At 36.6% G+C, this 16,407-nt stretch overlaps 1 protein-coding gene across 1 annotated transcript in view; it reads left to right on the top strand.

The window, feature by feature from the left end:
• Positions 1-217: 217 nt before the first annotated feature.
• The window catches only part of eya2 (EYA transcriptional coactivator and phosphatase 2), a gene marked incomplete at its 3' end in the record, with an annotated part of 28,362 nt that continues 12,172 nt past the window's right edge, over positions 218-16,407 (top strand). Inside the window, 5 exon segments of the mRNA XM_037678807.1 lie at positions 218-585; positions 11,450-11,535; positions 12,672-12,712; positions 13,054-13,160; positions 13,760-13,876. Coding sequence (XP_037534735.1) covers positions 13,058-13,160; positions 13,760-13,876 — 220 coding nt within the window.

A 16,407-nucleotide genomic window follows, 5' to 3' on the forward strand; every position in this document is an offset into this window, starting at 1 on the left:
GGTGGAAATCCACTCACACTTAAAACAGCACACTCCTGATAAACCTGTCAATAACCTGCAGTTGTTATTCCCACAATCTGCCAAATCTCGAGGGCCGCTGTGTAAACAGGAGGATGAAGAGCGCGTGAGCAAACAAACACTTAAATGGCAGGTAGAGAGAAAAGCCCAAGTGAAGCACTTTCTTGTGGAGATTATAAAAAAAGAGAGAGAGAGAGAGAGAGAGAAAGAGGGGCACGCGCACACCCACCCACACACGTTCAGGCTGAGCGTGCTGTGCCGCGCGCGCGCCGCTCCATGACAAACAGGAGGAGGAACCAGAAGTCTTCGCTCGGTTTAACATCACTTCCCCGCCGCTGGTGGAGCAAACAGTCCTCCTGAAGCAGCCGGGGAGCAGAGGACCCGTCGGTGTGAGTGTCCGCAGAGAGCCGGACCCCCTGAAGCCCCCCCCTCGGCCCGCAGAGCCTCAACAGGAGGCTGATTTCCTGAGATATCTGGGGGATTCTGCGGAGGCTCCTCTGGGCATGGACAGCCAACAGCTGCTCTGATTGCAGGAGTTCCACCAGGCGCTGTTCACTCGAAAGAATGGTAAGTGGACCACATCTTTATTTAAAGACCATTTCATCTGCAGATGTTTGGTTCATTCATTTTATTTTGTTTTATTTTTACTTTATGCTATAAAACCATGCTTCTGGGTTTCCTGTTGTTTACTTCAACCAGTAAACAAAAAGCAATGCAAAATATAACTTCACTTAAAAATACATCTGCAACTTAAATTCCAAATACTGGTACTTATGTATGCTATCAACCCCCACCCACATACACGCATAAGACAAAAAGCAATAAAAAAAAAAAAAATCCTCTCAAAGAGTATAAATTCTGTAAAGTAATATATATATATTTACATTTGTATAACTAAAGCCTTGTTTAAAGATTATTGAATTATTTGTGTGACGAGTGATGTTTGAAAAAGTCTGATAAACACATTTTAATGCCAGCATTTACATCCTGGAGACACACTATATAGGCTCCTGTACTTTATTTAAATCAATAATAATTATAATTTTACTGTGTAGTTTTGAAACTTTCTGTTAGTGGAAGTTCTTACATATTTTTGTATTTATTAAAGTCCTTCATAAAGCAACTTACCGTCAACAAAGGGGTTATTTGTCCCACAGTGTGCGGTTTAAAGATCTGAGTGCACGGAGGGCCTTGCCTTTTAATTGAGCTCCTTTGTTTTTCTTGGTGTTGGTTGAATCAGTGCAGCGCTTTCTGCTGCGGCCTAACTGCAGAAGATTACACCCAGATCACTGAGACCCCTCCAGCTGCATGCAGGGACCGTCATTAAAGGAAATTACGGGGAGCCACGCTAAGCATTTTTCAAAGCTGGTATTCATATTTTTCAAGGACCCCTTCATGGATTCAGACCACTCTCTGTCCTTTCGGCCAGCCATTTATTTCCCCTTCAGTCTGCACTGTTGGAGGAGCAGCTTTTAACGGGGCCCTGTCATTTTATTTAAATGATATACACATTAAAACTGCATTTTTAGCTCAATTTTTTTATTTTTTATTATTATTTGTCAAATTGACAAATAAAGTAAGAAATGTACAAAATCCAACATTTGGATCTGTTTTCAGAAATTTTTAATTTTTGTTCTATTTATTATTTTTAATGTCAATGCTTCCAAAGCAAGTGCAGGCAAATTTTAAACAATCAATATCTAAAAAAAAAAACAATATCCTCATTTCTTTCTATTATTAACCCAATTGGTCACATATCCCTTATGGTCAGAGTTAATTATCTGAAATATGTTTTAAATTTTGCAGCCAACCAAAGACAATTTATCATTTGTGAATCTAGCTATCGTATTTCGATTCTCGATGGGTTGTAAAGCCGACTAAATCTTGAGTATTTTAACTCTCACAAATAACATCCAGGGTTCTGGTTGAGGTGGGCGAGATGTGCGCTCAGACCACATACCGAAGGTGTGCGCTGGAGTGTGTTTGATTTAACACCGCGGTTCGCCTCCTAATAACACGAGGCCCCACTTCTGGGTTCCCTCTCTCTACTTCTGACCCGAGCCCCTCTCACTCGATCTCCCCTCAGCCTTCATGGTTCTTATTACAGGCTCTAATAAATTGTGAATAAGCAGCAGCCCAAAACGTCCCTGGTTGTGGAGAATTCCCCATCCTGCAGCGCAAGGCACCCCCTCTTAAGAAAACACAAATTAATTCCAAACCTCTCTGTGGCCAAAAGTTTCTGGAATGATAAATATTTTCGTAGGAAGTTCTGCTCTTCCTGACTTTATCTGCACCAATTTTATTATATTTCCTTCACAGCAGCTCGCTTCTTAATGTCTCTAAGCTTCTGTGCGTCTTTCTCGTCACCCTGCCCCACGTTTCTTTCTGGTTTAGAGTCAAACGTCTGCACTTACTTAAATTTAAGGTTACAGCAAGACTTCTAGGTCAAGCAGAACAATGTGAATGAACGTTTTATTAGCTGCACTTGAGTGACGGGATTCGATTTAGGGATGAAGAAACGCCTTTCAGTTCATTTCACTTGTTATGAAGTTTCTTCACTAACTGTTTTCTTGTTTGTTTTGGTGAATGTGTGCAGAGTAAATTTGTCTGAATGTAGAAGTGGTAAAGATGATCTGCTTGTTTTGCTTCCTTCGTAGACGACATATTTGCTCATCTGTATTCCAACACTTTGTTCACAATGATTAAGAAGTGAAAGAGGTGACGATTATCATAACCAACTTGTTTATCTGGTCTTTGGCAGTGGGGAAAACTGCTTATGATGCAACATTGTTAGCCTATGCATGAACCATTTCAGACTGAAACATTTTCCATATCCTTTACCAAAATAAATTTTGGCTACGTCTATTTAGCTCATTTTCTTTTTCTTTTTTTTTCTTTACTAACTTCATTGTATGTGCTCATTATGTTATAAGCATTTTTCTTGCTCTTCTTTTTTAAATGTGTTCCTGTGTTTGTATATCATCTGATCATCATAAACTAGAGAAAAGTATAACTATAAAAGAAGAAAAACTCAACAAGGAGTATAGGATGCTATCAGTGGTCTAGTCTACATTTTTGTAGTGGGTGTACTGTGCTTAGAAGCCAAAGTACACCGGTTAGTACAATGTAATCTTCAATTTATTTTGATTTGTAAGCATATTGAACATTTCCAATTTTCTCTGATACTTATATTTGAATAAATGTACAACAAACTTTGCACAACAGTTGGTTTTTGTATTTAAAACATGTTATAGAATGTATAAAACAGTATCAAAGCAAAACATGTTCAATTATTAAGCAGTAAGTACAGAAGTATTAATTATACAATAATTTTCTGGATAAATAAATGTAATAAACAAGCGCTGCATACAGCATTTAACTGCTGCTTAACGTATCGACACGTGCCTAATGATATGCCATGTGTCACTGGGCACATTTAAGTGGTTATACTGAAATTCTCAAGCTTTTCTAGTGGGTGTACTCCGTATGTCCGCGTGTCATGTAGACTGCACCACTGGAAGCTGTTGATTAAAATAAGTGAATAAAGGTAAAGAGGGAATGCTAAAATCTCACACTCCATTATTCTTGATTAAGAGCTCTTTATGCAACAGCTGAGTCCAAAGTTCCTACAACTTAAGAAGAATCGGTTCTGATATATGCAGCTGCTTGAACAGACAGGAAGTGAAATCCCATCAAAAGGCCTTACATTACTTTGTGTAAGAGTTCTTAATAAAGATTTAGAAACAGAATATATTACTTAAAAGTGCCTAATGTGTTTCATCCATCCGTTTTCTTTACTTCTCATTTCTGGATTGTGGGATGCCTTTCTCTAGCAGTCAATGTGTGAGAGGTGGGGTACACCCTGGAAAGGTTGCAAGTTCATCGCAGGACCTACACTAGTCTCTCACCCTCACCTAAGGACAATTTAGAGTTACTAATTAACCTAACATGCATGTTTTTAGTCTGTGGGAGAAAACCGGAGTAACCGGAGAAAATCCATACATGTACAGGCAAACTCCACCCAGTAAGGCTGGAAGGCGATCTTGTGTTCTTAAAGTGTCACAGTGCCACCACTTAATGTCTTAATTTATTTGATATATTCTTAAAATTCTCCACTGATGTTGTTTTTTGACATTCACATGCAGGTATATGTGTGAACGAGAGTTCTGGGCATTTTAATTATTAGTCCAGTGGTACCAGATTGCTGGGCAGAGCAGGAATGTGAACAAAATGACACGTTTCTTAGTATTACGTGGTCAAATTTGCAAATTTGCTGGTTGGCTTTCAAATAATTTGATGCCCAAAAGTTATCAGACTTCCTTCTGAGTATCTTCTCCCCCCTTCCAACTTTCCCTCCTCCTTTTTTAATTCCCCAAAGTCTCCAGAGAGCTCTTAGGGAGGCCCAGTGGTGGTATACTTAGGTCTGTGAGTGTGTAATAAACCCTTGGCTGTCAGCAGACGGCAGCTGTCCCTCTGGATATCTCTGCTGTCCTTATCTCATCTTGAGAACAGCCACACACATCGCAACAAATTTCTCACTGACCATTTTTCTTTCTTTGGTCTTTCAGTCATTATTCTCAAGAACCAAAAAAAAAAAAGAAAAAGTAATATTCCCTAGTTAAGACCATTTTTTCGATGGACAGACATTTTCTACAAAATTAACTTGTCTAAGTAAACATGGTCCTAATTAGGGTTATTGTCCTCTGTTAATGTTGCATATTACAATATAAATCACTGCTTTTTGGTTGCCTTCACATATTCAGTTCTTCTCTAAATCTAAAGACGTAATTGGACCTCACTCCATCTGTAGCGCCTGTAAAGCTCACCTACCAGCAAGTTCTGTCTGGCCAGCTGTTAGCAACTAGGGCGGCCATTTACCATCACGTGCAGAAGAGACTGATTGAGGCCAAGCCTTTTCATCCTAATGACTAATAAAGCGACGTGTCTCCGAGTGTGTATAGCCTTGTGTGCCGGAGAGAGTTCATTAGAGAAGGCAGGAGAGTTTGTGTAGTCAAGCGTGCATCGCTTCTGAATGTGCGAGCGCCTGTGCGATCACTCCTCCCATCTCTGGACCAGATGTTTTCTACCTGGGAGCCAGACCACCATCTGACTGGGGGTCAGTCCCAGTCCGCCAACCCTGCACCTCCTCCAGGCTGCTGGGAGGTCTGCCAGCTGTCCCTCTCCCTGACCCTCGTCCTGGGGCACTGATTCTGTGAGAGATAGGGTCCGGGCCCTGGGGTAGGTGGTCCGTCTTCAATTTGGCAATATTAAAGTGGAAAATTCAAAATATTTTCTTAGTGTTAGTCCTTGGACATTGACCAAAAAAAAAAGGCAAATGTTGGCAAAAAATAAGTATTTTTTAGAGGTAATTAAAAAAATGTGTACTCAAGAAAAACGAGCTAAATACTCTAGCATTGTCATATAAGGAGGTTTTGATTACTAACACAGGGGGGTCCTGGCATTAAAGTGGTTTTGTTGCAAGAGTTACTCAAGTGAAAAGCAAAGCCTATCAAGTCTGGAGGTAGAGTTACAAAGTGCAGACAGAGTGGACAACAGATTCATGGCTGCCACAGAATAATTGGACCCTGTTGTAGAATCCTTTTGTTTCTGTCACAGGAGCTTCAGATCTGTCGTCATATGAATTTAGAGTTCATCTATTTTAAGAAGCATTAGTCAGGTGTGTGCATGTGTGTGCACGTCAGTGTGTTTTTGAACCTGTCAATAAGGATTAATCACTTGTGCAAGTTCTAAGCTGGTCGCTTAAGTTTCCCAGTTATTGAGTTGGTTGTGTAAATGTTATGTTATGGGTCAGTTAGTATAAACCTGGCAAAAATTACTTTTTTGACAAAGGACACTTAGGTGAATAAAGTGTGGAAACACCTGTGTTTTTTGTATTTTGGTCTCAGTTGAAAAAGTGTGTTTGTTATTTTAAATCTGGTGTATGTCTTGGACTCCTTCTTTTTCTCTCTGTGGAAATGGCTACAATACTCACAAGTGATTTTGTAAAAACAGTGAAGCAAACTAATGTCATGAAGTAACTATACTATACTATATTATACTATACTATACTATACTATACTATACTATACTATACTATACTATACTATACTATACTATACTACTATGCTATTTTGCATTCCACACAGTTCAAGCATTTAGACGGTATTTCTCTCTTGTGTAACTATGAGATAGTTTTGGTCTGAAGAGCTGCAGATTAATCAACTGAAGTTGTGTGAAAATAATTGCTTCTTTCACCATTTTCGTACATTTTGACCATAAATCTTAAATAGGAAATGCTCAGCAAAATATTTCAAAATAAAAAGTAGAAAGTAAACTTCACTCAGGTGAAAGTCATAAAACAAGCAGCCAAGAGCTTTGCTTCTGCTGCTTTTTTTTTTTTTTTTTTTTTTTTTACTTTTTGTGTCATTTTCCCCACAACAAAGGATGAAGGTATGTTCTTTTCCCTCTATTAGATGCAGCTATGTTTCTATAAAGAATGCACTTTGCTTCTGAGTTAACATTGTTAAATAAATAAATAAATCTCTACAGCTTTTTATATGCTTTTGTTATTTATCTATTGCATTAAGTAATATGTAATGCCCAAATCTAACCAGAGCAGACACATTTATTTTTAGCTGTATTAGTGGCTTATGTTGGACACAAAGTGAGCCAGTCTTTATGCACTTCTCATACGGTCGCTCTTAACATAAATGAAACTACTGGTATGTGCAAGCCCTTTTGGGGGTTTCTGTTTTTATTTGTGGTTTATGTTGTTTCTTGCATTACTACATGATTGGTTAAGATTAAATTATTATAATGCAATTGTTATATTTATCAATTGAAAAATATGTAGTAAGGACAAGGAAAATTTATGTTGAAACATACTTTGTAATTTTTTTCTTTTTTTTTCTTTTCTACAAACATTATAAATTGCAATATTTTGAAACTCTTACTGAGCTTAAGATAAATAAGTGCAAACAATTAAGATGAGCTTTCCAATTTGACTGTGTTAGCACACTAAATAGCATACAGCTAATACTGGTATTAACGCACATGTTGGATAAACTGCACTCTTGATCACAAGCTTTGACAAATTGCAAGTTGTGGAAACTGTTTGACATTTTTTACCCACTTACAAAATGAGGTGATTCTGCAGTTACAAGATAGAAGAGCTCAGCCTCGTTGGCTGCTTACAGTATGTTGTTTATGTTTCACAGCTAATAAAGAAAAATCTATTGTGAACTTATTAACTATTAACTAACTGACTTATTACAAGGTAGAAATGTTGAAGTCTGCTGAGTGTGATGTGTAATTTTTCTTCCATTCATGTTTATTACTTAATACCTTAAGATTTTACAAAAGCTATTAGGGAAAATGTCAGTATTCAACTTCCAATTAAAGTCATGACTTTTTTAATAATGTTACATTTGTTGGGGTTGTAATTATTTGGAATTCATTTACAAAGAAAAAAGATAATACTTAAAATAGGTTGCTATTTCTTTGTGTATTTCGTTGAGCTTGTCTTGCTGAAATTTGTGTCAGCAGTGGTTAGAAGAGAGCAGTAGCTGGCAGATGGCACCATTTTCCTATACGAAAAAAAAAAAAATCCTGACACACAGAACCAAATAATGGCCCCTTGTTCTATGTCTTTTATCAGGAACTGAGAAGAGACATTTGTGTGCAACAGTGATTCAACCCCCCCACATCCCCCCAGGCACTTATGAAGACTGTCCAATTTGAGGGCTCCAGGTGGGGTCCCATATGGTGGGATACCAGACCAGCACGTCACCTTTTCAGGCCACTGATTTAGAACCGCTCTGTTTCAATAAAAGTCAGGCCGTCACTGCTGTCTGTAACACGACTCTCTCTTGTCGCATCAAGACAGACAGTGGAACGGCTCACATGCTGACACTGTATATGCATATGAACATAATCAGACAAACATCAGACACCCCACCAGATAATTATTGATTCATGGGCCAACTAAGCTTAATTTAACCACTCAGTGGTTTTACCATGTGAATAAAAAGACTGTTTGTGCTGCTATTTCTTACTAGTCTGGTAATATTAGTAATATGGATGCAACTAAAGAGACAGTCAGCCTGTTGCTGACACTAACGTTCCTCATACTCCCTTTTTCTTCAAAGAAAAAAAAACTTGAAAGTGTGGTTATAATGTCAAGAGAAAGTAGTGTCAAGCCTCTTAAACAAAAGTCCCAAGTTTAAAAATTGAGTGTCATTTTCATTTGTAATGTTTTAACAAACTGTTACATTCACTTATAAACAATGCTTGGTTAGGGTAGTGTGATATTAGTGAAAAAAGAAAGCAGGATTGCAATTCTGCTCTGAAAAACATGTCTAGGTTTTCTCCTTTGTTACCACAGCTAGTTTTCTAAATTTAGAGGCAACACTTGGAATAAATTGAATAAATATTGCTGTTTATACAGTACCTGTTTCAGCAGTTGTGCTTATTGGCCTTTAGAGTAGTCGGTTAAAATGCAAAGCAATTTTTACGAGCACGCCACTCTCTTATGAAGTGATTCAGTTTTGTGTCAGTCATGTTTTCATCACCTAGTGGGTTAGTTATTCCCTTGAACTGTGTCAAATTGCATCTCAACTTTAAAGACAATGCACAACACAAAGACTAGAATTTGATATCCGTGAAAGAAGCCGTGGACTAGCAGAACCCTGGAACCCAGGTGAAGTTAGTGGGACTGGCCTTGTGGCCTTGTGGCCCCCCGTGGCCCTGCTGAGTTTGTTTAAGCTTTGGTTTCAGACCTTGGCTCTCCACATCTCTGCTGAGCTCTGTTCATCTTCCCTCCGGTGTCCTGTAGTTCCCATGGCCTTGGACACTCTCCTCCCAGGCCTCGCCCTGAACCAGGAAGTGCCTTGGCTGTCACACACAGTTGTTTTGTGTGTGTGTGTCCTCACATGCGTGTGCATCAATAATTGTTTTAATGAAAGTAAAAATGATCCTGATCAAATGTGATTGTCACTTTTGAACCCTGGGAGATGATAGGAAATGCAAAGTGCTACAGCACTTTCTGAAATAGTTTTCTTAGCAGATTATCTATGTCTTTTTTATTGTTTGTTTGTTTGTTTCAGAGATGGCTTGTCATAAATATTATATTAGCATCCATGATGACTGCAAGACCTACGACTAAAGTTAAAAACAAATTTTGAGCTGGATAATGTATAAACATGAGCTCCTAGCTTAGAATAGAAGTTTGGATTTTCAAACGAGAAATTATTAACTAAGTTCATGTCTCTAGTTGTGAGTGAGAGTGAATGGTCGTTTGTCTCTATGTGTCCCTGTGATGGACTGGAGACCTGTCCAGGGTGTCCCCCGCCTCTCGCACAGTGATAGCTGGACATGGGTACCAGTGACCCTCCTGAGCCGAAAACGAAGAAGTGGGAAAAGACGATGATGGAAGGATGGATGGGTGGATGGATGGATGGATGGATGGATGGACTATCATCATTATCTGCTGTTATTAAGGATGCTTCATTGATCACTTGTGTGATGAAGTCACTTTGTGAATCTAAATTTCTGTCACATCAGCCTTTTCTTTGTTTAGTTATAAATTACCTTTTTTTTCCCGCCGTCTGTTTTTTGTGTATTTTATTTTTATTGTCACATTTCTAGTTTTGTTCATTTCAGATGTGTTGGTAGATTTATTTATTTTTCTTATACAGTATTTTTTTTACTCAACCAAATACTAATTATGTAAATTAGCATTTGGCAAAATATAACAATGGAAACATTGGAAAATGATATATTGGCATTTAATATTTTTTTTTGTATTCTTAATTTTCTGAATAAAAACTAGAAATGAAATACAAATCAATCAGATTTTCTGCAGCAGCTTTGTTGGTCCTGTAATCCACAGCAGTCATCTGTTGCTGTCAGTGAGGTTGGAGTTTAGACCGTTTGCTTCAACTTGGTAATAATGAAATGGCCCACAGGCAAAAAAAAAAAAAAAAAAAAAAAGAGATAAAAGCGAAGAATGTGTGATCAATTTAGTGAAATAAATATTGTAAAAAATAATGAATTTAAGCAATATCTGTTTTTCACATGACCTGTAAGTAAAGAGAATGAGAGAGCTTTACTGTACTTTTGTATTTTGTTCATGGGGAATATTATTGAGGGGTACGTTTTTTTATTTTTTTATCAGTACTTAAAATGTAAAAAAGCAATATTTGTTATTTCACCTAATTTATTTTCAGGAAAATACACAAGTTAACTTTTCCTGTATTTTTTCAATTTAATTCAACTTTTATTTATACAGGTTAGTCTCATTGAGCCTCGAGGACTCATTTACAAAAGAGACCTGTTTTCAATAAAGAATACTGACAGACGACACCCCACAATTAATATATTTTCACAATACTGTATATAACAATATAAACACAATATAAACAATTGTTGATAAATATCTATCTGCTTCTTTTGAACCTTTATTTGATTAAATGACTTATGTAGAGTTCACTTTTGCTTCATGATGTGTTGTCACTTGAGATTAATGAACACATTTTCTGACATTGTAGTTTTTGGAATGTAAAAGGTTTGGGCTAATTTAGAATTCATTCAGATTTATTCCAGTATTTTACTACTAATCACTGAAGTTAAAGTACTCCAAACGGATATGTAATGTTTTACAATACGATAAAATTCCTCAAGATGTAAACGATCATTTATAATGCTTATATTTTGTTTATTTAGCATTTTGCCACTAGATTTGGTATTCTAGATGCATAGGTTTGGTCCTTTTAGATCAAAGGAGTATTGTGAGGTTGGTGTAAATGTGTCACTTACTATTTGTATTTGTACTTTTTCTAAAGATGTAAAATAGGTATAGGCGACACAGCGATACGTTATGTTTTCTGTTAACCATCATAAATTACTCAGTTCCTCTCACCAAATATTTCCTCCAGTCATTTGTTTCTGTTCCGTTATCTCACCGGTCGAAAGCTTTGAATCGACTGGGTCACATGTTTCACCAGGGTGCCTTTGATTTCAGTTGACAGCAGAAATACAACAGAACTAATGAAGTATATATAAAAATATTCCAGTTTCATACAGCGCTTTTATTTCATCACATCACTCAAAACATTACGGCTCGTGAATAACTCAACGTAATGCTGTCACTGTAAATTTGACATTTCACTCTGAGCTTTTGTTTAATCTGCTGTATTTTCGAGAGTAGGTGGTAGTTTCTCGAAATAATTGTTTATCTTTCACATTGCTAATAATTATTGATCGTTAAGGAGACCATTCATTACTTTAGTTGCTCTCTTTGTTTCTGTCAGTCCTCAAAGCCATTGTTCATGAGGAAGATGTAGCTCTCCCTGTTCAGCTGTCACAGAACTCAAGTCAATTCATCATTTGTCCACAACTTCAAATCTGTTTTTTTTATTTATTATTTTTACAGGAGAGTTGACGGTTTCTGAAGAACAACAAGAATAACTGAAGTGGGACAGACAAAAAGAGGACGCAGCTCTCTCTCTGTAGGAGCAGGTGAGAAAACAAAAGAAAGTGAAGACAGTCTGTTAATCCATCAAAGTTTTGGTTTCTTAAAGAAAGAGTTTCGCTTTATGATAAATTTACTAATTAGGACTGTGCAATTTTTATGTTTATTAAATGGATGGAGTGACTATTGAAAGAGTTCATGCAAACAAATTTCTAGGTGTCATTATTGATGATAAACTCAACTGGAAACCACACATCAGATATGTTCAAAGAAAAGTCTCAAGAAATATCGCCCTCTTAAACAAAGCCAAGTCGGTCGTGGAACAAAAAGCATTACATGCACGCTGCTGTTCATTAATCTTACAGTTATTGTGCAGCAATCTGGGGCAATTATTACAAAACTACACTACAAGCATTAACAATACTACAAAAAAGAGAAATAAGAATAATCCATAAGGTGGAATATTTAGAAAGCACTAATACACCTTTTGTAAAATAACCCTAATTCTTTACAAAGCCAAAAATAAAGAGTTAGCGGGAAATACTCAAAACCTGTTTCAGACTAAGGAGCAAATGTTTAAGTTAAGGGGGAATCACGGTTTGAAAATTGCATATTCAGAACTACTAGAAAATAACTTTTGTGTATCGGTAAGTGGAGTCAAACTGGAATAATTTGAAAATTGAACTTAAACAATGTCCAAACATAAAACTGATCAAATTTTCGTACAAACATATGATTATTGCTGGATATAATATATACCGGTAATATTATTATTCAATTATTCTTGGTGTTTTTGTTATTGATGCTAGTTTTTGTTTGTTTGTTTGTTGAAGTTAAAGAAATAATAATTGTTTAAATTAATAGCTACTATACTGACAGGTTAAATGTGGGTTTAGTTATATTTATGGATTATATATGTAATAAATGTAAGATTATGTAAGTGGTTAAGGAGTTGATAAGTTTATACCCACTCCCTTGAATATGTACAACAAAAAATTTTGACGAAATGTGTCATGCTGTATTTTTGTTTGTTTGTTTTTTTACATATTCAAAAAATAATAAACTAAACTAAACTAATTTTAGGTGAATACGGCTTTTTTCTTCTTTGTTTGTATTTCATAGAACTATTCAAATTATTGATTTTCAAACTGGCAACCATGTGTTGTGTTCGCTTCATTCACAGGGACCTCCTTCTCCTTGTTTCAAACCTATCGCGTATATTGGGTAATTTATTCATTTTTATTCTTTTATGTAATTACTGTTGAATATTATATTTATCATGATACACCAAGTAAATATTTTCAAGAAGACAAACGGGCAACATTTAGCTTATTCTATTCAAGAGGAAATTGTGACGTTTTCTGACTTACTGCATTATTTGATCGTTATTTGTTTTTTTCATATTTGAGGAACCGACATCTCAAATTTTGCATGATGCGCCTGGCATCAAATGACAAAATATTATAATGTGCAATAAAATTGATGTTACGATCTGACAGTTGAAGAGAAGAAGAACTAGTTGCAGAAAATGTCCTTATTTTTTTCTCTTTCTTCTCTAAGATCAGTGTCATGGCTGCATACGGGCAGACTCAATACAGCCCGGCCCTCCAACCTGCAGGACCATACGCGCATTACACCCACCACACACAGGGCTACAGCATGCCATCCTACAGTAAGTACACAAACAGCAATATATTAGAAAATCAGGACATGTTTCTAAAACTATCTCAACGGCAAAACTAATATGATGCCAGGGCATACATACAATTAATTATGTCTTAGTTATCATATCTTCTTTATTTGTTAACAAGACATTAAAACCTGGGCAGAATCCTCTTTAAATGATTTGACATAATTGAAGTCAACAGCAACAATGCAAAGAAAAAAAAAAGGGGAACCAGAGAGGCCATGAGGTAATGTGATATGTGACATTTTTTTGACTAAAATATAACGGAAAAAAATTGCAACAGAGAACTATTGTCACATTTTAATAAATGATCAGATCCTCTTTGATTATCAGTGTAGTCGATTTTAATGAACAAACAGACATTTGTTCACGTTTTACTGACACATAAAACCATGCATTCCTCAGGCTAAACCATTTCATTAACTGGTTGACATGCAAGCTCCCAAAACAAACACCACCATTGTATTTTAATTATTATTAAATGGTTAGTTCAGATAGTAGGCACTGGTTGATAGATGTTGTCCCTGCCTGCTGTTTGGGTTTATCCTGAGTGCAACATAAATTTTCTGATGTTTTTATTGTAGACATTAAGACGGAGGACGGTCTGAGTCACTCTCCAGGACAGACAGGAATACTGGGCTACTCCAACTTCAGTGGAACGCCTCCGAGTCAAAGTCTCTACAGCTACTCTCACACACACGGTTAGTGGGAAACGCTGCACACACCGAGGACTAACAGTTGACAGACTTTTTGTAAAATACTTTGGATTTAACCACAGGAGCATCCATTGCATGCTGTAAGTCCCCCTCATATCTCTTCTCCTCTAATCTCCTCTTTGCCGCCACACCTGTTCTCTATTAGCTGTGGTCTGGGCTCCTGGCGTCAAAAGTCTCTTCCCCCCCTCCTCTTTTCTCAGGGTCAGGCCCCCTTTCTTCACTCAGACCAACAACACAGCATGCAAGCGCTTGTTTGTTTCTCAGGGGGAAAAAAAAGAGCGAAAAAAGAATCAGAAAATATGTGGACACAAAGAAGGAGAAATAAAGCAGGCGGGGGGATTGTGGCTTTAACAAAAGCTTGGCAAAGGGGTTTTTAGATAAACACATGCTTAGATGAAGATGTGTTGTTCTTCAGAGTGTGTGCAGCTCTCTACATGTCGGTGTGTGTGTGTGATTGAGTGCGAGGGACGTTGCTGTACACATTCCTCAATTGTCCGGCGCCCAAAGCCTGACTCGCTCAATGCGGCTTTATGGCTTTGAAACTAGTGTGAAATTGACCTTGTGTGTGACCGGGGAAAGGTTAAGGGGCATTTTACGGAGGGGTGAGCAGGTTTAACGTTGCAGACGCAGCATGAGATGTTTCCATTGTACGAATGAGACACAAGAAGAACAAAACCTTTGCAGGGTCCTGGACACGTGACATAGATGCGATTTTGTACATCATGTATGCTTTTTGAATAGTATTTTAGATAGTAATACATGCATATTATTAACATAAATAATATTTACATATTAACACAAACTTGAATGAGTAATTTTCCTCTTTCAATTATCAATTAATGGAAATTTGATCATTTCTGCAGCTTATGACCAAACAATAACATTCAATAGCAAAACAATAGCATTTTTATATACCATACTTTTCTGACTAGAAGGCGCAATATCAATGAACGGGTCTGTTTTCATATGGATCATAAGGCGCATTAGGTGAAACTAAACAGTCAAATAAGTCAAACTTTATCCAACTCATTCACAATAACCACATAAAATCAGTTCAAGGCCATTAAGCACAATCAGAGTTAATACAGCAGAGTTGAGAACATTAAAGGATTTTAAATGTGCCTTATAGTACAAAAAATATGGTACATAATCAACAAATAATTCTCTATATAATTGATAAAATCTGGATTTCTTTTTTTTTTTCTTGTTGCTGTAAGGTGGTTGTTCATAACTAATGAATTTTAGTTAGCATAATTAGCTAATTTTAGCAGTTAAGTTGTACAACATTACTTCAAAACTTAGTATTTTTCTGGTGTTTTAGCCCATATTTTGCACTCAAAGTATATTTTTTTCTTTGCAGAGCTTACATTTGACTCTCAACAGATGGATCTTGTTCACAGAATCACTCACTTTGTAATACTGTGATGATAGGTGGTCTTTTATGAAGGGACATAAAAACATCAGTCGTTTGAGACATTTATTGTGAGATCATGTTTAATGATTTTCCAAACACACATTAACTACTGATCAGCTTTTGTTTTTCTACCTTTGGAGACAATCCTTGTTTTCCATTTTACCGTCTCCTTAAAGAATATTCATATGTGAGACATTACGCAGGAATGTAAATATTCATGCAAACCGGCTTTTGATGGAACCCTCCGACAAACTGCAATGCTCTTTGGGACTGTGCTTTGTTACAGAGCGGCTGTCAGACCTACAAACAATTTTTAAAAGTGTAATTAGAGTTTGAGAGACATTGTTCCCAAACAAAATAAAATTGTTTGAATATTCTTAGGCATAAATCGTTAAATGTGAACTTCAAACGGTAATAAATTGTCACAACATTCAAATATTTGTATGATTTAAGAAACTTTCCATGTCATACGCGTAAGGACAGTGCGGATCCTTCAAAAAGCCTTCAAAAACTCAGTGTGTGTGAAAAACTGAAACCAAATGGTGGTCTTTCTGTGTTTACCTCATAGGCCTCCTGTATTTTATTTTAGTTGTCGTTCTGTGGACTTTTGTGCTGTTCGCCAAAGTTTCTGCCACTGAGTCATCATCCCTTTCTGTCATTCATTAAGGCAGAGGTTCTCAAACTTTTTTGGGTTCAGGGACCCCTTACAGGGGAGAAAAAGTTTCAAGGACCCCCTCATAACTCTCATGTTTATTAAATAATTTTCTTCAACTTGCCTCTTTAATGCAATAGAAATATTTGTGTAACATAAATACTTAAGACCTGTTCTTTAATAGTGTTAATACAATTTTTATACTTTTAAACAAGGGGTATTTTTCATTCAAGACGCACTTAATTAACAACATGTTTAATGTCAACTTCCAAAAATCAGTTTTGAGAAAATTAACAGAATCAAAAACCACTTTAAAACTTTACCTATTCACATAATGAACATAAATGTATCGCCACTTTTTCAAATTCTTACAGAAAACTCTTTGCATTGAACTGAACAGAATTATAACAGCAGTAAGACATACCAAGTAACAGGGCTTAATTTGTAAAC

The sequence above is a fragment of the Nematolebias whitei genome, chromosome 7 (genome assembly GCF_014905685.2).
Source record: "Nematolebias whitei isolate Nwh7 chromosome 7, NemWhi1, whole genome shotgun sequence".
Lineage (NCBI taxonomy): Eukaryota > Metazoa > Chordata > Actinopteri > Cyprinodontiformes > Rivulidae > Nematolebias > Nematolebias whitei.